General features: G+C 37.9%; 2 protein-coding genes across 4 annotated transcripts; both read left to right on the forward strand.

Moving 5' to 3' along the window:
- The first annotated feature begins 1,476 nt into the window (after positions 1-1,476).
- On the forward strand, positions 1,477-16,459 carry LOC137743292 (putative amino acid permease 7). 2 transcript variants are annotated; one of them, XM_088680580.1, is made up of 9 exons: positions 1,477-1,739; positions 2,441-2,484; positions 2,628-2,668; positions 2,783-3,016; positions 3,527-3,620; positions 15,049-15,263; positions 15,382-15,515; positions 15,655-15,882; positions 15,982-16,459. In XM_088680580.1, exons 1-9 carry the CDS (start codon positions 1,710-1,712, stop codon positions 16,381-16,383), a joined length of 1,422 nt encoding a protein of 473 aa, XP_088536706.1. In that variant the 5' UTR covers positions 1,477-1,709; the 3' UTR covers positions 16,384-16,459. The 2 variants fall into 2 exon arrangements, with proteins under 2 accessions (XP_088536706.1, XP_068339260.2); XM_068483159.2 differs by lacking the exons at positions 2,441-2,484; positions 2,628-2,668 and having other exon boundaries at positions 1,482-1,739.
- A 1,685-nt stretch (positions 16,460-18,144) lies between these two features.
- LOC137741424 (transcription factor MYB80-like) lies at positions 18,145-20,167 on the forward strand. 2 transcript variants are annotated; one of them, XM_068481140.2, is made up of 3 exons: positions 18,145-18,568; positions 18,653-18,782; positions 19,009-20,167. In XM_068481140.2, exons 1-3 carry the CDS (start codon positions 18,436-18,438, stop codon positions 19,727-19,729), a joined length of 984 nt encoding a protein of 327 aa, XP_068337241.2. In that variant the 5' UTR covers positions 18,145-18,435; the 3' UTR covers positions 19,730-20,167. The 2 variants fall into 2 exon arrangements, with proteins under 2 accessions (XP_068337241.2, XP_088536513.1); XM_088680387.1 differs by having other exon boundaries at positions 18,334-18,782; positions 19,009-19,873.
- The last annotated feature ends 4,641 nt before the right edge of the window (positions 20,168-24,808 follow it).

Raw genomic sequence — 24,808 nt, forward strand, 5'->3', positions numbered from 1 at the left:
AATCAGCACGACGTTTAATATATTAATTCAACTTTTGATAGTGGCTTGGAAGTGGCCTACAAATTACATCACCTTTGGATTTTATAATGTTATCAGAGAACTTTTAAAAAAAAACAACGCGAGATTATTTCCGCAACTTTAGCCTTTTTTTACGCTCTGCTAAGACCACAGAAATAGATCTGTTAAAGGATTGGATTTTGACCCCAAATCGATCAGAACCTGATAATTCGATTATAAATAGATCTGGGATATTTGTCTAAAGCTGATTTGATCCGATAATAATCTATTTGATCGACTTAATATATCATATTATTTGATTTTGATATTATTACAATTTTGTGTTATCATAAATTTTTTTTCGTAATCGTTGTAGTGATACCCTACTTTTAAATAGATCCATGTGGTGAAAAAACTACTAATTGTAATCCTGTGGTGAAATTCATTATCAATCATGATCCTAATTGGATTTTTCCTCATTCTTCTATCATTTGTAGGGGCAAAATTGTTATTTTCTTTTTTTATTGATTCTATCAACCAATCATAAAGTGCCATATGGACATATTATTAGATTTTCTCATTTCAAGAGAGTCAAGAGTCCAAATTCAAGATTTAAAAAATCACAAAGTACCTCATTGCATTTAGGTTAGAATATAAGTTATTATGCAAACATTGAATTAAGTTTCATTTTAAGAATAACCGTGGTGGACGCGATGACTAGGGTTATGAGAGAGAAAGGAGGGAAGGTGGTGGGTGGTCGGTGTGGCTATGGCTAACAAGGGTAGGGATTGGAGAGGGATTTCATTTTTTTTTTTTTTTTTTACTTTTTTTTTTGTTGATTATAAAAAAGTGGAATACCAAAAAAGAAAAGAAAAAAAAAATAATGGAATGACCTTTTTACCCCTATATGTGGATGAGATTTTGACAGAAATTTCAATTTGGACTACGATTGATAACGAACTTCACCACAAGGTTAAGATTAACATTTTTTTTTCACCACAGGGGTCGATTTAAAAGTAGTGTCTCACCACAGGGATCAAGAAAAAAATTTAGCACTTATATCATATTTTCTTATTATTCAACATGAAAATTTAAATTAAAAGTAAAAAAAAATATAACAAAAAGATGAGGCCACTAATGATATTTTAATCTTTTCTAAGTCTTAAATTAAATCCGATAAGAATCCGATTTGATCAGATGGTAATTGGATATAGATTGACTAGTCAAATTCAATGATCCGAATCAGAATAAGATTCAAATTTGTCAATCAGATTATAAATGAATCCGGATATGAATCAAGACTGATTGGATTCGAATATGACTCGTTTATAGGTCTAGAGATGAATTAGTGTGGAAGGAAAGAAAAGAGTTTGGGGGAATTTATTGGACGAATTGTAAGCCAACGACTTGTTTAATTGTACCAAACTGTAAACTTCCCACCTCACCATAAAAAAACAGTTCTACTAGTTGCTTTTTGACTTTTGAGTAATATCTCTGCAGCAAAGATGACATAGATCTGCCGAAGTTTTCTATGACATACCAAATGTGAACTTTGTTTTCGGGTGCCAACCTGTTTATTTGTACCTCCATATTTTTGACAAGTTTTTTCATCTATCAAATTTGGTGGGGGGGGGGGGGGGGGGGTGAAGACATGGGTGTTGGTGAAGCAGCAGAAGATCAGCAGTTACCGCTGCTCATAAGTTCTTCATCAAATGAACGCAACCAACCTCTCAAAAGAACTGGTAATCTCAACTCATCCCATTGTTTCTTACAAATTTTGTTGAGTTGTATGCATATGTAGTCAGATTTTGCTGCAAGAAAATCCGTTAGAACCAAGGGAGTTATTAAATTTGTTTGACGAGTGGCACGTGACCGTTTGGTTTAGCAACACTCAATCGTTGTTTTGTTGGAGGAGGTCATGAGTTAGAGATTTCATGGCCGACAGTGTTGATTGGAAAAAGGAAATTTGTAACCAGAGGACTCAGAGGGGCCATGTTTGAGAGCTTGTAGAGCTTTCGCATGATAACTTTAGGTGGTTCTAATTATTTTGGTAGTGTAGCGGTTTTTGGGTAGGTTTGATTGGCAGTTGTGGAGAATCTGCAAACAATCCCGTGGTCCTAGTTCCTCCCTCAACTACCCCCATTAATTTGTATTATTACTAAACTGCCGTTTGACCTCCTCAACAATTATTTTAGTTGAAATTAATCCCTGCATAATTTTTTTGGTGAATTAGTTTTCTGAACTATTTGAAATTAACCAATTAATACTGTCAGATTCGATGAAATTTCATATATTTTGGTGTCAAATACCAGCACATGCTGGTCCAACACATGATTCACTTTTGAGAGAAATGTCGTGCTAGTAGTTGACTGCAAAGTAGATGAAATTTCATCGAATCTTATGGTGATTTAGGGGGTTAATTTTAACTATGGTAATAATTCAGGAGATCAAAGAGCAGTTTACCCCAATAGAATTTCGAGAGTTTATGTAAGTCTCTCTCTCCATACACTTGATCAGACAAAGTTTTTTCATGGAACTAGTCACAATTGCTGAATTCTCGCTTTTGCTAGTTTTTGGTTCAATTTGATTTTTCTATAGTTTGCATTTTTCTTACCTCGGTTCGTTTTTAGCTCTTTTCTTAGGGTTTTTGGTTATTGTCCCTCCGACCTAGGTATTTCTTTTTGCTTCTTCAACAAGTTTTCCTCGTGCCGTCAACGTTCAAAAAAAAAAAAAAAAAAAAAAAAACTTTTGAGGCTAATCTTGACATGAACTTTTTAATGTACAGGAACTCTACCGACTGCAGTAGCACATATAATAACAGGCGTGATAGGAGCAGGAGTATTATCCCTTGCATGGAGTGTGGCTCAGCTAGGGTGGATTGGAGGTCCATTGCTTATGCTTGTATTTGCTTCAGTCACCATTCTTTCCACCAACCTCCTCTCCGACTGCTACCGGTACCCCGAATCCGATAGCCCGACGAGGGTCGGATCCTACTTAGAAGCTGTCAAGGTCTACCTAGGTTAGCATTTCTAACCCAGTAACCATATAAATATACTCTCTAACTTATTTTTATGATCTTTGTAGCATCCCATTGGCAATTTTGATTAAAATATTTTAGACCTTGTGAGATGTAGATGTAGAGTATGTGACGTGCATTCAAGGGGGTGTGATTTTTTTACTCTCGTTCTGTCTATTTGCACTTTTCTCCGTGTTTGCTTTCGTTCTTCCTTTTGTTTCCTTAAATTTCAATTACCAAAATATAGAAATAAATGGAAGGAGCACATATGGACAAACTGAGAGTGTAAAAGTCGTAATTTTCTAAATGCGTGCAAACTTTGTTGAAAAAGTGGAGCTAGTAATACATGAATGACTGTATGTTACGCTCAGTCGTGCACGCATGAGTAGACAACTGTGAATGACATCTCAAAGTCTCCTGATTTCACGTTGGCGACTTAACTTAGTCTAGCATAATTTATGTGTAAATTGTATACACATAAGTAATTTTGACTTGTGTATGATTGAATTTTAGGAGAGAAGAGTCAGACAGTGTGTGCAATATTTGTACAGGAGAGCCTGTATGGCACCGGGATTGCCTACGTTATTACAGCTGCTGGCAGCGTCAAGTAAGTCCTTGTCGAACCTTAATCTGCCTATTGCTTCTTTGTTCTTTGTTTCTTGTTGCACTTGTCCTTGCAAATCCAACGTGATTTGATGGGATGATTGTTTGCATGCTTAGTTTAAGTCCTGAGTTTGGAAAAATCCTAACGTCTTTCATGTCGGATCACATGACTTTGCCGTTACACACACAAAAAAAGCTGCTTTGTATTTCCTTTTCTCTCACTCATACCCATGGATCGATCCGGTTGAGAGAGACCTCATGCTACAGTCAACAAAATTTCTCTCCTAAATTTGGGTGAAAATCAAGGAAGATGATTTTCATATATTCTTTTAGTTTCTTAGACATTGCGCTTATATTTAACCGTCAGGTAGGATTAAATATGAGTACGAGAGTCTTAAAAATGTGTATCATTTAAACGAGTCACTTGGGTTTATGATCCCAATTTTTTTATAGAAGAAATTTGAGTCCAGTTGCTTGGCATACTGGACCGTAATCCAATTGAAAATGGCCCATACAACTCCAGTTCTTGAGTTTGATGTTCTGTGCCAAGTGAAATCCTAACGTTACCAACTACAAGAAGATATTTGGTATGGTTATTTGATTATGACAATTATCATTTCGTGTAAGATTGTATGAGGTTGAACAATACCAAAATACGAAATAGTCTTATACTTTTATGAGTCACATCATTAACGTGATTGTGCACTTTCACCCAAGTTTTTCTCACTGATTAAAGGTCTACGGCTCGAGACATGAAAGGATAAAGTGATGAAATATGCACAAAGTGACAAAGCAAGAGATGCCTATTGACATAATAAAGTTGATGCAAACATATATCAACTTGACGTGAGAAAAAGGAGGGAGATGCTCCTGCCTTAAGAAAACTACAAGCTCATTGTCTGTGTGGTTAGAGCTTTGCTATGTATAATTAATTAGTTGTCCAAGCGCGGCTGACTTTTAACTATTGATGCAGTGGTGCCTACTCGTTAATCAATATTGGAAGTCATCGGCATGAATTGAAAGACGTGTGTGTTAAATTTTGCTAAAAACAGATGGTACACGAACGGGTAACTCTTGATCATTGATTAATAGTGGATAGACTTACACTAACAAAGTCACTTGCCCACGAGTGTGTGACTGTTCCACTCACTCCTCGGGTGTGAGTTATGGCAGCTAATAAGTGATGAGGAATCAAATAAAAACATACTAGAATGTTGAAGCTCTAATTCTATGAAAAAACATACTAGAATGTTGGAGCTCTAATTTTATGTGTTCTTTTATCTTCTTAGGTTCCTGCGAGATTTATTTTTGTAATATGCTCCGGTATACTTACACACTAGTGCGTACTGGAAGCTTTGAATTTTTTTTTAGTAAATCAGGACCATGGACGAAGGCAGTATATATTCACTGGGAGCAGCTTTCCCCACTCAGAACTCTTTTTGCTATAAAAAAAATGTTCCAACTAAAACTATAAATTACCTATATGTTCAGAAATAGTCTCAGTCCAAACACTCAATTCAAAATACCCTCTCATGTTCCGTACTTTTCCTACTTTCTCATCCTTTTGAGCCATGTAATTCTTCCATTAGCTAATTGTTCACATTTTACTGTTCTAAACACCAATTACCTGAAATTATTTCAAAGTTTAATTTAATTTCATCATTCAAAGTTGCTTCCACCAAGGTTCTTAAAGATGTTAGGCACTAGTCCTGCGGCGGACAGAGGCCTAGCGCCAAGGCATATTTATATAAATTTATTTTATCGTATAAATAAGTCTTTGTTTATACTTAAAAATACATAATTGGATTGAGATGCATAACTTGCAAAATAGAATGATATATAGATTATAAAGTATTAGAACATAATAAAAATATGGGGAACAAGCATATAATGTATGTTCATTTAAGTATTCAATAAGTCTATTACAATTTATTGAAAAAAATAAAATGCAAAATAAAAGTTATCTATTCTCTGTCTAAGTTTGAATCACGAACTAAACGGGTGCCTAGGTGAGTTTAAGTGGACGCCTAAGCAGATTTGACGCCTAAATTGGCCTAAATAGTATTAGGAGGGAATTTTTAGTGGTCCACTAAAAAATGTTTCTGGCTTTGTCTATGATCAGGACTCATTAACGAATAGTGATTGCTAGTTTGAGCCGCCTTAAAATTGTAAGGTGGCCTTTTGATGGTAGAACAAAAGAGAGTTGCAAATTGCAATGACCACTAGGGAGTTGTCCTTGTGACATACTAACATGTCTATGCAACTATAGCGGCACTTAAAAATTGGTATCACTGAGAATTAGTACAATAAACTGTACTTTGGCACATGGGATATCGGGATATGGTTCAAAGTTCTATTTATTTACTTATTTTAGTTTTTGATTTATCAATTTAACTTCATTGAACGGTGATAAATATGATAATGAGTGTTGTTGATGCACAAAATCGGCGAGGACTTTGGTACAACAGAAAGTGTCAAGTTTGTGACCTTCGCTAGGTTGCTCTGGTCATTAGTGTGGATAAGTATGTAAATGAATAAAGACAGGGAAACAAATAACACAAGATGTACGTGGTTCACCCAGATTGGCTACGTCCACAGAGTAGAGGAGTTCTCATTAGTTGTGAAGGGTTTACACAAATACATAGGTTCAAACTCTCTTTTAGTGAGTTCTAGTAAATAGTTTAGTACAAATGACATTAGGGATTATTGTTGGAGAATGATCCCCTTTTATAGAAGAGAGTTTCTAGTTTTGTTGTGACATTGACACGTGTCGTGTTGTTATTGGCCTCTAATATCGACACGTGTTGTGCTGTGATTGGCCTCTGATACCGACACGTGTCGCGTTGTGATTGGCCTCCTAGTTGGAGGAAAAGTCTTGTGGGTCCTTGACGGTATGCTGTTCATCGGTGCTTAGTAGTTTCGGGATTGGTCAAGTATGGTACAAACAGTGCTCCCCTAAGTTCCCGACTGAGGGAAGCTCCTCGGTTGGGGACTTGCAAGATTCAAGCCATTGAGTAATCACAAAACTTCCAAGTACCGAAGTGTGGTGTCGCCTTCACTTGCCTTCTTTGTCCTGTAAGTAGATGTGGCATCTTCTCTTGGAAGTACTTTTCCTTCATCCATGAGTGGTATCTTTGGTTGGCGTTGACGCACAAGGTAATGTATCATTTTCATTTGAAGCTTACTTGTAGTTTCGGGTTTGGTCAAGTGCGATACAAACCATATAGTAGGAGTCATCCAAGTCTCTAAGCGAGGAGATCTGCCAAAGGAGGTGACAGGCAAGGTAAGCAATCAGGGTTCCAAGCAATCAATCTCAGATCGGTAAGTTGATCTTGGGTTCCGGCTGATTGTACTCATTCTCCCTGTCTCTCATTCAGCAATAAGGATAAAGAGAAGAAACAGGGAGAAGAGATGATATGAGGTATTCTTGTTTTTGGAGAAGACGGACGAATAGGCACGTGCTTTGTTGTACTTAACTTTCCACAGGTGTATTCTTCAACTAGGCTGGAAGGTTTTCTGGTTTCCTCCAAAGGAGCAAGTCGACTCCAGAATTTGAGGGTCAAAACAAGTCCGTCAAACCTGGAGTATGTTCGATCCTGATGATATGTGATACTTTTGCTGTTTGACAAAGTAGTTGATGTGGTATGGCGAAGCTTTGTTATTCGACAACGGTGTTGGCAAATGGTTGTTGAGGCTTCTCGATCTCTTAAATTAGAGCAATGATGCCGAGCCTGGATTTTTTATTTTGTTGAAGTTTGCATGTTGAAACTTCGTGGGTGGACCCTGTAAGTTGAAGTAATGCTCCCTTAATTTCTTGAGTGAGGAAAACTTCTCGGTTGGGGACTTGAAAAATCCAAGGCATTGAGTAGTGGCGAAATTTATGAGTACCAAGGTGTAGTGGTATATGGTAGGAGTCCTCCAAGTCTCCGGTCGAGAGAGTTGACGAGGGAGGTATCTAGTAGGCAATTTTCCAAACAAAACTTCACCATTTTCCTTTCTAAGTGGTTGCCCAAAATTCCTCCTTCATATATATTTGGTATGAAAGTTGTTAGGCCCAAAGAAGGGGAGGCTTAGGCTCATTTTTTTATTTTATTTTTTAATGGGTGAAGCTTTTGTATTGAAGCTTTGTGGGTGAAGCTTTGGTGTTGAAGCTTTTGTGTTGAAGCTTTGGTGTTGAAGGTTTTGTGTTGAAGCTTTGTAGGTGAAGCTTTTGTGTTGAGGCTTTGTAGGTGAAGCTTTTGTGTTGAAGCTTTGTAGGTTAAGCTTTTGTGTTAAAGCTTTTGTATTGAAGCTTTGTTGGGCACCATAACTTGATTTTGCTTCACACTATCTTGATCAAGAGTGTGTGAAGCTTTTGAGAATTGTAGTTGCTCTCCATTAATGAAGCTTTGTAGGTGAAGCTTTTGTGTTGAGACTTTGTAGGTGAAGCTTTTGTGTTGAAGCTTTGTAGGTGAAGCTTTTGTGTTGAAGCTTTGTAGGTGAAGCTTTTGTATTGAAGCTTTGTAGGTGAAGCTCTTGTGTTGAAACTTTGTAGGTGGAGCTTTTGTGTTGAAGCTTTGTTGGGCACCATAAATTGATTTTGCTTCACACTATCTTGATCAAGAGTGTGTGAAGCTTTTGAGAATTGTAGTTGCTCTCCATTGATGAAGCTTTGTTGTTAAAACTTTGTTTGATGTTGAAACTTTGTAGGTGAAGCTTTTGTGTTGAAGCTTTGTTGGGCACCATAAATTGATTTTGCTTCACACTATCTTGATCAAAAGTGTGTGAAGCTTTTGAGAATTGTAGTTGCTCTCCATTGATGAAGCTTTGTTGTTAAAACTTTGTTTGATGTTGAAATTTTGTAGGTGAAGCTTTTGTGTTGAAGCTTTGTTGGGCACCATAAATTGATTTTGCTTCACACTATCTTGATCAAGAGTGTGTGAAGCTTTTGAGAATTGTAGTTGCTCTCCATTGATGAAGCTTTGTTGTTAAAACTTTGTTTGATGTTGAAACTTTGTAGGTGAAGCTTTTGTGTTGAAGCTTTGTTGGGCACCATAAATTGATTTTGCTTCACACTATCTTGATCAAGAATGTGTCAAGCTTTTGAGAATTGTTGTTGCCCTTCACTTGTTGAAGCTTTTGTTGGCACCATAAATTGATTTTGCTTCACACTATCTTGATCAAGAGTGTGTGAGGCTTTTGACATTTGTTGTTGCCCTCCATTTGTTGAAGCTCTTGTGGTGAATCTTTTGTATTGAAGCTTTGTAGGTGAAGCTCTTATGTTGAAACTTTGTAGATGAAACTTTTGTGTTGAAGCTTTGTTGGGCACCATAAATTGATTTTGCTTCACACTATCTTGATCAAGAGTGTGTGAAGCTTTTGAGAATTGTAGTTGCTCTCCATTGATGAAGCTTTGTTGTTAAAACTTTGTTTGATGTTGAAAATTTGTAGGTGAAGCTTTTGTGTTGAAGCTTTGTTGGGCACCATAAATTGATTTTGCTTCACACTATCTTGATCAAGAGTGTGTGAAGCTTTTGAGAATTGTAGTTGCTCTCCATTGATGAAGCTTTGTTGTTAAAACTTTGTTTGATGTTGAAACTTTGTAGGTGAAGCTTTTGTGTTGAAGCTTTGTTGGGCACCATAAATTGATTTTGCTTCACACTATCTTGATCAAGAATGTGTCAAGCTTTTGAGAATTGTTGTTGCCCTTCACTTGTTGAAGCTTTTGTTGGCACCATAAATTGATTTTGCTTCACACTATCTTGATCAAGAGTGTGTGAGGCTTTTGACATTTGTTGTTGCCCTCCATTTGTTGAAGCTCTTGTGGTGAAGCTTTTGTATTGAAGCTTTGTAGGTGAAGCTCTTATGTTGAAACTTTGTAGATGAAACTTTTGTGTTGAAGCTTTGTTGGGCACCATAAATTGATTTTGCTTCACACTATCTTGATCAAGAGTGTGTGAAGCTTTTGAGAATTGTAGTTGCTCTCCATTGATGAAGCTTTGTTGTTAAAACTTTATTTGATGTTGAAACTTTGTAGGTGAAGCTTTTGTGTTGAAGCTTTGTTGGGCACCATAAATTGATTTTGCCTCACACTATCTTGATCAAGAGTGTGTCAAGCTTTTGAGAATTGTTGTTGCCCTTCACTTGTTGAAGCTTTTGTTGGCACCATAAATTGATTTTGATTCACACTATCTTGATCAAGAGTGTGTGAGGCTTTTGACATTTGTTGTTGCCCTCCATTTGTTGAAGCTCTTGTGGTGAAACTTTTGTATTGAAGCTTTGTAGGTGAAGCTCTTATGTTGAAACTTTGTAGATGAAACTTTTGTGTTGAAGCTTTGTTGGGCACCATAAATTGATTTTGCTTCACACTATCTTGATCAAGAGTGTGTGAAGTTTTTGAGAATTGTTGTTGCCCTTCACTTGTTGAAGCTTTTGTTGGCACCATAAATTGATTTTGCTTCACATCTTCTTGATCAAGAGTGTGTGAGGCTTTTGACATTTGTTGTTGCCGTCCATTTGTTGAAGCTCTTGTGGTGAAGCTTTTGTGTTGAAACTTTGTGGGTGAAGCTTTGAGGTTGAAGCTTTGTTGGGCACCATGAATTGATTTTGCTTCACACTATCTTGATCAAGAGTGTGTGAGGCTTTTGACATTTGTTGTTGCCCTCCATTTGTTAAAACTCTTATGGTGAAGCTTTTGTGTTGAAACTTTATGGGTGAAGCTTTGTTGAGCACCATGAATTGATTTTGCTTCACACTATCTTGATCAAGAGTGTGTGAAGTTTTTGAGAATTGTAGTTACCCTCCATTTGTTGAAGTTGTTGAATTTCCCAATTTCCTCTTTTTTTTTTTCTTTTTTTTTTTTTTTTTTTGGAAAAATTAGAAATTTGAAAATGTGGGAGAGACAACATATACAAATTTTGCTTCCACACTGTTGAGCAAGAGATTGTGATGCAAGCCACACCTTGTAGTAGTCGAATGTTTGGATGAACCATATAAATTGAATTTGCTTCGAAAAGTCTTGATCAAGAGTGTGTGAAGCTTTCTACGAGCTGTAGTGTTTGCATTGTTACAGAGGAGAAATGTCTGAAGCAGATGTAAGAAGGCTGAAGAGCTTGATCTTCGTATACCATGCACTGAAACCGTTGTTGGCTTGCAATAAGACTTTGTTGGTGACTATAACTCTTGTTAGGCATAAGTGCTTCCCTAGTTGAGTTGTAAAGCTTGAGGGTTTTTGATTATTTATGAATGCTAGGAGTTCACATGTACAAGTTGTACCACTCGTCTTCTGGTTGGTGGAATGAATGGTGAGTTACTTTCATCACTTGGTTAGTGGTACGAATGCGAGTTCCTTTGTCACCTTTCATCACATTTCACCACCTAGTTGGTGGCACGAAGATGAGTTCTTTCTTCACTTGGTTGGTGGCATGAGTGGCAAGTTGCCAAATGATGTTAGAGTACGGGTTGTACATTTCATCACCTGGTTGGTGGCATGAAGAAGAGTACAAGTTGTACATTTCATCACCTGTTTGGTGGCATGAAAATAAGTTCCTTCTTCACCTGGTTGGTGGCATGAAGGAGAGTACAGGTTGTACATTTCATCACCTCGTTGGTGACATAAAGATGAGTTCTTTCTTCACATTTCATCACTTGGTTGGTGAGAATAAGGGCGAGGTGTCGAGGCACATTGTAGCAAGTGTCGAATAACACAAAGTATGTTGAACCCTTTTGAAGCACAGTTGGCTTATGTATGGATGTGTTGGAATGTATAATGTTTATGTATGAATGTGTTGGAATGTATGATGTTCATGTTTATTGACATGAGTGATGCTTATGAATGTTTTGCTATGCATGAAGAGATCCATACTTTCGATATGTGAACCATATTGGTTGTAACACTTAGTATCACATACTTTGTGTCAAAGTATGCATGTTGAAGCTCTGAGTTGGAGTATAGGGGTAGGTCAGCGTAGACCAAGTGTTCTAGTGCTAGGAATGCAAAAGACTCAGAATAAGTTGTTTGAATGGCTTGTGTGACAAAAGATCTCAAGTGGTTGAGAGTCAAAACATTTGTAATGTGTATGCCTTCTTATAATAGCATTTCCTTCAGTACCCAGTCCTCCACTTTGAAAAAATGAGGCTTGGCCCCATAGTCATAATAGTCAACGGTATGGTCACCCCTGGTTGTCTTGATACGAACTTTTATCCCTCTTGTTGTAATAAACTGCCTGAGAGTAAAAATTCTTCCTCTTACCAAGAGACAAATACGTTTGGTGACTTAGCGAGTAGCTAAATGAGGCAGGAGATGATGCAATGGGTGTCTGAATGGCCAAGATATCCTCACTTGGTAGAACTTGACTTCCACTTCCCACTTGTTGATAGGGGTTAACCATATGGGGGTTCCCTTGGTATGTTCTTGCTTCGGCCGAGGTGTGGTTGTAAACATGTGCCATCACCCCAGAGTAAGTCTTTCAAGTGTTGGCATTGATCATGTACTTGAAGAAACAATCACGTAGGCCTGCCGTGAAGGCTTTGAGGGCGGTCTTGTCATCTGCCTCAGCGCAGCGAGAATACTTATGGCTGAAGCGGCCGGCATACTTTCGTAGTGGCTCGTCCGGCTTCTGGCGAATAGTGTACAAGTTATCTACGGAATGCAAGCGATCTGTCTGGAAGATGTGTTAAGAGATAAATAGTTTCCTCAGTTCCTCAAATGAGTTTACTGTCTCAGGTTGAAGACGACAATACCAATTCAGATCTCCGCCAGAGAAGGTATAGGGGAAGAGAAGACATCGTTCTTCGTCGGTGTGCATCCGATATGCCATGATGGACTCAAAGAGGTTAAGGTGTTCAATCGGGTCCTCCCTTCCAGTGTAGAGCTGTAAGCCAAGCTTCTGCTTTGTCTTTGCTTGGAGAGGGTGTCGAGGATCCTCCTTGTAAGAGGGCCATGCCTAAGTTGGTTCCAGTCAGGTATTTCGGCCTGACGTTCGGCCTTCAACTTGTTTACTTCCTCAAAGAGTTGTAGGACAAGGGGGTCCTGAGTGGAGTCGGGTACTGCTGGATCCTTCTTCTGTAAGTCTCCATCTCCTCTTGGAAGTAGGAAAGCTTGATCAAGGGCATTAGATTTTTCTTTGGACTCACCATACTGACTTCCAGGGCGAGCCTGTCGAAACGCCCCCGAGTCCTCTGTACCTTCACGTTCCTTTAGGACATGTCGCTCATTCCCTAGATTGGCAGTTGGCTTAGGGCATGAGAGATGACTGAATCTTTCAGAAACCCTTGGGTTATTGACCTTCGAGCTTATGTGGATGGGGTTCTCTCGACGTTGCCTCAGGAAGTCTCGACAATCGCGATAAACGGCTTTTGATCCTTCTACTCTTTCTGCAAGGTGTCTTCCTCCACTTCTCCTACTTCGGGTCGAAGCACCTGGGTCGAGAGAGGTCTCATGTTGATCAACACCTTGATGAGTAACTCGCTCCCCATTAGGGATATCCATGTTGAAGACAGGTGATCCCTCGTGTTGGGGGACACCCAGGTGGTGGTTGACTTCCTTAGGGACGATGAGTTCATGTGTTTGAGTATGCCTAGCTTCATGGAGCATCCTGAAGAGCTTCTCATACTGCTCCTGGAGGATCTCATTCTTTATCACTATCTTGTTGTTCTGAGCCTCTAGCTCATCGACTTTAGCCTGAAGAGCAAACTTCTTTCGTTCCTTCGCACTAAGTGCGAGGGGGGTGTCGTTCTGCGTGTTGTGGCTCCCTTCACTTCCTATGTTGGAGAGGGGTGCCTGGTCAAAAGAATGTGTACGAATGGTGGAAACCAGCTTGACAAAGCTGGAGAGAGTAGGAATAAGTGCGATTCCCACAGACGACGCCAAATGTTGATGCACAAAATCGGCGAGGACTTTGGTACAACAGGAAGTGTCAAGTTTGTGACCTTCGCTAGGTTGCTCTGGTCATTAGTGTGGATAAGTATGTAAATGAATAGAGACAGGGAAGCAAATAAGACAAGATGTACGTGGTTCACCCAGATTGGCTACGTCCACGGAGTAGAGGAGTTCTCATTAGTTGTGAAGGGTTTACACAAATACATAGGTTTAAGCTCTCTTTTAGTGAGTTCTAGTGAATAGTTTAGTACAAATGACATTAGGGATTATTGTGGGAGAATGATCCCCTTTTATAGAAGAGAGTTTCTAGTTTTGTTGTGACATTGACACGTGTCGTGTTGTGATTGGCCTCTGATATCAACACGTGTTGCGCTGTGATTGGCCTCTGATACCGACACGTGTCGCGTTGTGATTGGCCTCCTAGTTGGAGGAAAAGTCTTGTGGGTCCTTGACGGTATGCTGTTGACCGGTGCTTAGTAGTTTCGGGATTGGTCAAGTATGGTACAAACAAGTGTAATACCAATAAAAGATGATGAGTAAAAATATTCAGTTTGTTTATTTGAGAGAACAACTTACTTGTAAACTACGCACCATAGTTTTTAGGTGAAAATTAGTTGGGAGTGTTTTCAATCGAGCAAGACATTCTACTTCTGTTTTCAAGCAATTTATTTATTTCAGAAGGGGACCGGCCACACACCTACTAAATTCATGTACTAGAATTCAAATCCAAAATAAAGTGAGGACGAAAGTTAAAAAATGGGTAGAAGATGAACATGACATGATTGATGATAGCTCGTTCCTCCAATTATTGAGAAGATTCAAATAACACATATCAACCATTTCACAAAGTATATGAGCTCCTTGCTATGGCTATAATGGTCTTTTACCCTTAACATAGTAAAGCTATATTTCATTTTACAACCAAATCACAGTTTGACATGTCGTATAAACTTTTGTTTATGTGTTTTTAACAAGTCAATCTAGTACATGTGTTAGTCTACGATTTACAGGTAAGAACAGAGATTGATTCTTAACTGTAAGGAGACAAGTAGTGCTCACAAAGCTACATATATGAAAGTCAAGTGTTAATTAGCTAGAGGGATAGAAATGGAAAATGAAACTGTTGCCATTTGGGGCATAGTTAGTTGCATCAATTCAAGTTTGGCATAGTGCTATTTATCATAGTATTTTCCTTTTCGTTTTGTTTCAGATTCAGCCCCTGCCATAAGAACAACAATAGTACATTTTGCAATGAAATGACTCTCTTTTATATCAGTGAAAACGATTAACCCTTACTTAGATTCTATCTAAATATGCACAAAAATAACCAGTTATAAACATTTAATCATAATAGTACTGGAGGGATCGTCACTAAACCATGTTATACATACAACTTAACTGTTTTGTTTTGGTCCCGTACGTCTATTTTTTTATTATAAGTTTGTAACGAGTTATGTTTGTGCATATTTTCCTCGCTTGTACTAGTATGTTGATGCTTACACTTCTTTCCAACTGAAATTAATTTCGTAAAGACGATATGTATTAACTTTTGTATTCTATTTTGTCAATTTAGAGCCATTCAGAGATCCAACTGCTACCACAAAGAAGGGCATGAGGCTTCATGTGAATATGGAACTAGTCTGTATATGCTGCTATTTGGACTTGTCCAGATTGTTATGTCACAAATACCAGATTTCCACAACATGGAATGGCTTTCAGTTATTGCAGCAATCATGTCCTTTACCTACTCTTTCATTGGACTTGGCCTCGGCTTTGCGAAAGTAATAGGTATTCACTTCGATTTTTTCCAGCTTCTTTTTTCCAAACCTTCCGGCCTCATTGTCCAGAATAAGACATAAATAAAAACTTGGAACTTCGATTTTGAAGATATGTTTGTTAATTTCAGAAAATGGGAAGATTCAAGGAAGCCTAACAGGAGTTCCAACATCAAATGTTGCTGATAAATTATGGTTGGCCTTCCAAGCACTTGGAGACATTGCTTTTGCCTACCCATACTCTATTATTGTTCTTGAAATTCAGGTTGGATTTCTAATCTTTTCACACAAAAAAAAAAAAAAAAAAAAAAAAAAAGGGAAGAAATCTGATTAAAACCACGCAAAATTCTGATAATTTTAGAAGCTAATTAACATTGGATTGTGTGATATCTGTTAAATCAAAGGATACTTTGAAGTCCCCTCCACCCGAAAATCAGACAATGAAGAAGGCCTCAAAGATTGCCATATTTGTCACAACCTTCTTCTACCTCTGCTGTGGATGCTTTGGATATGCCGCCTTTGGGGATGACACGCCAGGGAACCTCTTGACAGGATTTGGATTCTACGAACCCTACTGGCTCATTGATTTTGCCAATGCTTGTATTGTTCTTCATTTGGTGGGAGGATATCAGGTACCGTACTACAAATATGTATCGAATTTTTCAAGTTCAAATCCCCATTTTTGATCTTTTGTAGTCACGTAAGTACATGTCACATGTATCATGTTGCAGATCTTCAGTCAACCAGTATTTGCAGTTGCTGAGAGATGGTCTAGGAAGAAATACCCGAGCAGTGGATTTGTGAACAACTTTTACTCTATCAAAGTCCCATTGTTACCGAGATTTCAAGTGAATCCCTTCAGGCTGTGTTTCCGTACTGTTTACGTTGTGTCAACTACCGCAATTGCGATGATATTTCCTTACTTCAATCAGGTTTTGGGAGTTTTAGGGGCCTTGAACTTTTGGCCTTTGGCCATATATTTCCCTGTAGAAATGTACTTTGTACAGAAGAAAATTGGGGCTTGGACAAAAACATGGGTTGTTCTGAGGACATTTAGTTTAGCTTGCTTTCTTGTGACAGTTGTGGGTGTGATTGGATCAGTTGAAGGACTTATAAGTGCTAAACTGAGCTAGGGAAGTACAAAGAATATTGTAATATCCTCCATAAACAAATGAATATAATATATACATATATATTTTTTCATCCTCATTTACATAATTTAATTGTTTCCATTGCAAGCTACAAAGATAATGAGATTGCATTGAGCAAATATACGACCACAATAATGAAATTTTGTCCCACTAAATGAGATCAGCTATATGAATTCTAGAACACCACTGCCTTAATTATATAGTAGTTCTACCTAACAACCTCAAACTAGATGACACACATTGCAAAGGTTAGCAACTTCAAAGAGTTAATATCGCTTATCGAAATTGAATCCTGTGAAGAAGTAGAAGAAAGATTGTAAAAGCACTTCATATCTTGCAGATTTCACCATTTATAAATCATCAGCCTCTTAACTACTCAAAATGTTATGAAGTGCTTGTCTAATGCAAATATATATCCTCATAGGCTAGCTCCTCTGTCTTAAATAAGAGCTAAACACAGCAAACCTAATTGTTCCCTCTTTCTTACCCCAACTGATCAGTTTGACATATTTTCTCTTCCATAAAGGGGGTAAAAACAAGATAAACCTAAAAAGTAAATAATTAAAACAAACTTGTGCCCAATTTTGTGGTATAATTTTTTTTTTTTAGAGCTTCTGGGATTTTGGACAAGAATATTATATATAGGGGAATGCTCCCAAATAACAATATTATTGTACGTAATAGATCTCAAAAACACTGTTAGTGTAGAAAATAAACATATCATTTCTATATCATCTTAATATGTCGTCGATGTTGTCCCATTACATAGGTAACAAAGATTCCCCTATAGTTGTAATATATAAAGTATCAATATGTTGTCAATATTGCAGATCTACTGCATTAAATCAGTAATGTTGTTACCATTTCAATATTTGAGAGCATTTCAATATTTGAGTGCATTTCACAGTATTATAACAAATCGTAAATATGAGGCTTAGACGACAACGACGACAACAACAACAACCAAGCTTTGTATACTCCACTTAATGAGATTGGTTGTATGAATCCTAGTATACTATTGTGCTCGGTTTTGCGCCTAGTGTTCTGTTAACTCCAAGTACTTTATATATTTTCTTATAGTCTCTTTTAAAGTCTTCCCCTGAGTCTCTGTCTCATAGTTCTATCTTAACTGAAGCAACTATAGGTGTTCGATTCACATATCCAAATCATCTTAACCGATTTTCTCTCATATATATATATACACACACACACACACACACATATATATTCATTAAAACTAAACAAACTATTAATTATGTGGGTTTTTTAATCAATTTACAAGTACATGAAGTCTTCCATAACCATATATTGCATGATTTAGCAACGGTAACATTATTGGACAACCTTGCCGACAAGGCCACACGGTTGCAGACAACATGAACGCATAGCTTGGAAGAAACTAGTAGGGAAATGCACACGTGACCATCACGTGCAACAACCTTAACTAGGTTTTGTCTGAGGAGAGCAGAAAGCCACCCAAAAACCATGCACGGATGAAGCATCATACATGCGTGCGTGCAGTCAACCGAGAGAGAGAGAGAGAGAGAGAGAGGGTTGACCGGGTGTCATGTGGGTGAGCTACCGGCCAAAGTCTCACACGCTCAATGGCGTTGAAGTTTTTAATGAAATCACGAGCCTTTGATGGGATTTTTCCAGTAACCCTATTATGTCATGGCTAATGCATTTGAACCTCTTCATACATTATATCATATATATAAAGAATATTAGAGAACAGGTAAACCTGTAAGAGAAATTTAGAAATTAAAAAAAAAAAATTCCCGAAGAAAATGTTTTCGTTTCTTTGTTTTTAGCAAACCAAAATCAAAGAAAAATGTTTTAGCTCTTTTAGCTTATTAGTTTACTTCCACTACTTTCTCAACTCTCAAGCCCTAATCTTGTCTTTTTTTTCTTTTCCAAAATTGTTGACATTTTCGTTTAAGAAAACCTCGATAGCATGAAGAAGATTATTATTGGCATTTTTTAAGTTGAGGAGTGAAAGTTCTTCGAAAAATAGATAGAAAAAGAAAGAGAAAGATGGGTCGGATTCCATGCTGTGAGAAGGACACTGTGAAAAGGGGGCAGTGGACTCCTGAAGAAGATAACAAGCTCTCTTCCTACATTGCCCAACATGGCACTCGTAACTGGCGCCTCATCCCCAAAAATGCTGGTAATTACTATTTACAACTGCAAAAACTCTCTCTCTCTCTCTCTCTCTCTCTCTTCCTGAAACGTTCTTCATTTGGTTTACAAGGTTTACAAAGATGTGGGAAAAGCTGCAGGCTACGTTGGACAAACTACCTTCGCCCCGACCTTAAGCACGGACAATTCTCCGACGCGGAAGAGCAAATAATTGTTAAGCTCCACTCCATTTTTGGCAACCGGTAATGTTGATCTTTTTCTGTTATATGATACAAAAAGAAATAGTTATTAGCACTCCAATGCATCTAGTTATCCTGCCATTCTTCCTCATTTATTCTTTTCACTTTTTACTATAACTAAAGAAGTGAATGCTTTTTTCTCTTTTAAGGTGCGAATAACAGCTCCCTTGCATCCTCTACATATTTCAAGTACTCGGCTCACTAATCATTTCCGGTGAATGTGTCACAGATGGTCGTTGATTGCAGCGCGATTACCTGGCCGCACCGACAACGATGTGAAAAATCACTGGAACACCAAGCTGAAGAAGAAGCTATCAGGCATGGGGATCGACCCCGTCACACACAAACCCTTTTCCCACCTCATGGCCGAGATTGCAACCACACTAGAGCAGCCACAGGCGGCTCACCTTGCAGAATCAGCACTCGGCTTCTTTAAGGACGAAATGCTCCACCTCCTTACAAAGAAGCGCATGGACTTCCAGCTCCAACACATCAATCCAACGCCGGGAAACAGCACGGCCACGTACATTAACAGAAAGCAGGAAGAAAAAGACGGTACTATTGAAAAGATCAAGATTGGTTTATCTAGGGCAATGCAAGAACAACCAGACATGTTAAACTCAAACAAACTTTGGACGGACACTACTGGAGCAACATCTGTGAACATCACAGGGAACTACAGTCCTTTCCCCTTGCCCATGTCTGGATTTCAATACGGCCATTCAACGTTTGGGAATGAAGGCAATGGATCGCTGTGGAGCCAGAGTCTATGTACTGGAAGTACGGCAGCAGATCAGCTGGGCCAGTTGCATGACAAACTTGAGGTGGAAGAAAACGGAGAGGAGTCCACGGGTGGAAAGGAGCTGAGAAACGGATCATCCAACATATTCAACTCGGATGGTCTCTTGTGGGATTTACCATCTGATGATCTGATGAATCAGATGGTTTAGTATAAATACATGTGTGAAGGAAATTTAAAAGATAGGTTCAAATCCCTGAAATTTCTTGTGGCTGTGACAATGACAATGTAAATAAGGTCATTATATAAATTATGGTAAAAGAAATATTAGTAAAAGAAAATAACTTACTGTGAATTGCATGGTGAATCATGCGAAATATGAAGATGAAGAAGATGAAACATGCGAAAGAAGTGCTGTTAAGGAGCCTTAAGTCCTTGTAGCTGCTTCTCAAGTCCTCCTCTTCGTTTCTATGACGGACTCATCTTTGACCTTCTATTGAGAGTATCAATCCCCCTTGGGGAAAAGGGGGGCGTTGCATGTACTTATAAGTAATTAGGCTACTCTCTATATTGCCAATTGATTTTATGGTGGAATCTCAACTTCTTCATATATAATATCAGGATAAGTTGTCCTGTGTGTGAGCCTAAATGTGCTTATAAGTAATTGAGCTATTCTCCATATTGTCAATTGGTTTTATGGTGGAACCTCAACTTCTTCGCTGCTTCTCCAAACCCTGCTGCATCTCCCCTGAAACCCTTGCACACAACATGAATTGGGGAATTTTTTAATGGTTTTACCTTAATTTCTATTTTCAAATTTGGTGAACTACCTTCTTGGCTGCCAGGGCAAATGCTAGAATGATTTGGTTTAGTGTTGGGTTCTACTCTGCTTATCTTGCCTAGGATAAGGTCGGTGTTACAATCAAGCACAATGACAACGATGAGCAGTAAGTGTAGTAGTCACGGGCTGGAGGTGGCTCATTCACCGTTACTAGAGACATCGCTGGCGAGTTCTTAGTAGGGGTAAGAAGATCACTCTTCACCTTAAGGAAGAACAGCTTGAGTACCTTGAATACCTTGAGGAGCACCGTCTCATGGATTTGTTTAAGAAGCAATATGTGTTCTTCAGTTAATCTCACTCTGGATTTGAGAAAAAGATCACTGACATGGAGATTTGATGTCGAAGACGAGGGAGTAACGAAGAAAGAGGAAGGGGCAGTTGTGGACATTGACGAAAAGAAGGGAAAGAGAAGGAAAAGAAGATCTACGGCGGTTGGTTAATTCTTCAAAAATGTTGTCTAACTTCACTAATCATTTTCCATGAACGGAACAGATGGCACAGTTGATTGCCTGGTCACACCTGATAACTAAACCAAATATATGGAAGAAATCACAGATGTATGAAGAAAGTCTTAGTGATGATGAATAAAGAAAGCAAGAAACTAAGAACTCTAGAGAGAGAAACGAGCGGAAGACGAAAGAGTAAATTGTATTGAATGAAACCAATCGTAACAGATTACATCAGTTATATCCCAACAATTCTAACTAACTTGCTTATGTGGCAATCCTCTACATCTCTCCTTATACAAATCTCAGCTAGGATGTCCAAGATTGAGATTGATACAATGATTTACAAATGTTGGATTGTGTAACCCTTTAGTCAGCACATCAGCAACCTAGTTGTCTATTGAGACATTGTGACTGTATCCAACACACATCTGCAGCACAGTTTGCTAATGCTTTATATTTAGCCTCTATGGAGCTTCTTGAAACTATTTCTTAGATTGCCAAGATATAGGATTGAGACCAAGAAAGACAACATATCATGTGATTGACCTTATTGTATTGATGTCTGCAACCCAATCTGCATCAATATAGGCTGAAATTTGTTATTAGAGTCTGCAAAATATGTGAGACCACATTGTATAGTTCCTTGGAGATACTTGAGTATCCTTTTGACCAAAAACATATGTGCATCAGTTGGATTGGTCATGTACTGGCATACAACATTCATAGAATAGGCTATATCAGGCCTAGTGAATGTCAAATATTGAAGTGCACCAACTATGCTTATGTAAAAACTTGGATTAGCTAAAGGTTGACCCTCATATAGTAATAAATTTATATGTGGTTTTCAGGGAGTTGGAGCTGGTTTACAATTCTCCATTCCAACTTTTTTAATGAGTTCCTTTGCATATTTAGCTTGACTGATAAATACATCACCATTATCTCTGTATTGAATTTGTAAGCCCAAAAAATATGTTAACTTCCCCATTTCTTTTAAATAAAAATTTTCACTTAGAGCAGTAACCATAGCTTGAACCTTAGAGATGTTGGAACCTGTGAGGATTATACCATATACATACAACAATAGAATGACTACATCTTTGCCATCTGTTTTAACAAATAGACTTGTATCAGCTTGAGACACTTTGAAGCCCAGAGATGGTAGCACACCTGTGAATTTTGAATTTCAAGCTCTTAGAGCTTGTTTGAGACCATATAAAGATTTGACAAGCTTACATACATAATCTGGAGTCATTGAATCCACAAAACCAAGTGGTTGTTTCATACATACATACATATATATATACATACATACATACATATATATATACATACATATATATATATATATATATATACATACATATATATATATATATACATACATATATATATATATATATATATTTCCTCCTACAATTCTCCATGTAGAAAGGCATTCTTAATGTCTAATTGGCGAAGTTCCCACTTGTGACTTGTAGCTAAAGCAAGTATAAATCTCACTGTAGTATGCCTTACCACAAGGCTAAATGTCTCAGAGTAATCCAACCCATGTTCTTGTGTATAACATTGTGCAACCAATCTTGCCTTGTATCTGGTTATGCTGCCATTTGGATTTTTCTTCAATTTGTAAACCCATTTATTCTTTATGATCGTTCTGTTAGGAGGTTGAGGTATTAATGTCCATGTAGCTTGCCCTTTAAGAGCATCAAACTCATCCTGAATTGCTTGCTACTAATTAGAATTACTTGTAGTTGCTTTGAAATTCTTTGGTTCTTCAAAATCAGTGATCTCAGCCAGAAATGAAAAACCACCACATCATAAAGAACCATCATTTATATTTAGAGACCGTAATTCAGGTAAATCTGCATGAAAAATAGTGTAATCCTTTCTTTGAATGGTTCCAGTTTGTAATCTGGTATTCATAGAGTGAGTACTTGAAGCATCTCCAGTTGAAGGATGTAAAGGTTGTTCACAATCATTCATAGAGATAGGAAGTAATACCTGAAGTTGAGCTGGATCAAAGACAGGCAACAAGGGTTGATGCAGATCTTGTACTGGAGTAGGTGAGTGTGATGAATATGGTTCAAATTCCTGTGTATTTGTTGCATTCTGTGAACTTTCAGTTGATGCAGAAGATATATTAGGTGCTCCCAGTAAAGAAGTATCATCAGAAACTGAGCGAGCTGTGTCATTTTCTTTCCTTTCTTGTATATATAGAACTCTTAACTAAACTATAATTGGAGCTGAATGTATTGAAGTCTGTACGATATTATTTCTTGGTATTACAGAAGACTGATATTTATTTGGAAAAATAGACTCATCATGAAGAACATGCCTAGAGAGAATTAATTTCTTAGTCTGCAAGTTATAACAGATAGCCCATTTTGTCACATCCCGACCTGAGCTTTACCACATCCTGGGTTCAACTTCGTCATAGCACGATATTGTCCGCTTTGGGCCCCGACCACGCCCTCATGGTTTTATTTCTGGGAACTCACACGAGAACTTCCCAGTGGGTCACCCATCTTGGGATTGCTCTCACGCGAACTCGCTTAACTTTGGAGTTTCGATGAACTCTGAAGCCAGTTAGCTCCCAAAATGCCTCGTGCTAAAGAAGGTGGACATTACATATAAGGCATAGAGGATCCTCTCCCTTGGGCGATATGGGATCTAACACCTTTATACCCTGAATCATAGCCTAAGAACACACAAACTGAGGTTTTTGGCTGAAACTTGCTATCATTTTAGTGTCTCAAATAAGGATAGATTGCAGACCCATAAACCCTCAAATCTTGAAGAGATGGATGTTTATCATACAGATAAAAAAAGGGTGAATGAAACCAAATGAATGTAAAGACAAGAAACCTTGAATCATCCATTTTGATTTCATAAACTCTTTGAACACATTACTTACAAACTCTCCACCTCAATCTAATTGTAAGCATTTAATTTGAGTTCCAAATTGAACTTCAACATATTTATAGAACTTGACAAATACTGAGAACACCTCAGATTTATTATAAAGTGGGAAAATCCACATATATCTTGTACAATCATCAACAAATACAACATAGAACCTATATCCCTTTGTAGATTTTACAAAAGAGAATCCCTAAACATCAAAGTGTATTCTATCAAATGGTAAAACACACCTAGAACCATCATTAGAGAATGGTTTCCTGGTAATTTTCCCATGAATACAATTAGTGCACATTGCATGCTTATTATCAATAGTGACTGGAATTTTGGACTTAGCTAACATAACTGCCAACACTTCATTTGTAGGATGCCCTAGCCTTTGATGCCATAGTGAAGACTTTACTAACTGCCCAATGAATGCACTTGACTCCTTCCATGATGACATAGGAATCTGAAACATGTCTTGAGGCCTACTTCTTCTTTTGTACAAGATCTTCCTTGTCACCTTGTCTTGCACAAAGAAATATGTGTCATCACAGATAAACCAACACCTATTGTCTTTGCATAATTGTTTTACAGACATAAGATTGATAGCAATTGATGAAACATGTAAGACATTCTTCAAAATGATGGAATGAGATGGTGTTTTGACAACTGTGGAACCAATATTTTGAATTGGCAAATCTTGACCATTGCCAATCTTAATTTTCTCTAAACCTTCAAATGGAGAGACATGATTGAGACTAGCAAGATCCAAAGTCATGTGATGAGAAGCTCATGTGTCCATAATCCAAGTTGCAGGATTAAAGTATGATGGTGAAGCTTGTGCAGACATGCCTTGCATTTGATAAGACAGATCAGGCATACACAAATTATGTTGCATTACATGAGGTACATGTGTGTACATGTGTTGGAACTTGATAGGAATAATGAGCAACATAATTTGGTGGCTCTGGAATTGTATGAGGTTGTCCTTGATTCACAGACTCAAGATCAGCAGGTGGTCCAGATGGTTGATATGAGTAGTTGGCACTGTGATAGCTCTCAAGTGCAATATGGCCCCTTTTTTAACACTTTGTCA

Source organism: Pyrus communis, chromosome 11 (assembly GCF_041283825.1).
Source record: "Pyrus communis isolate YQ-2024b chromosome 11, ASM4128382v1, whole genome shotgun sequence".
NCBI lineage: Eukaryota > Viridiplantae > Streptophyta > Magnoliopsida > Rosales > Rosaceae > Pyrus > Pyrus communis.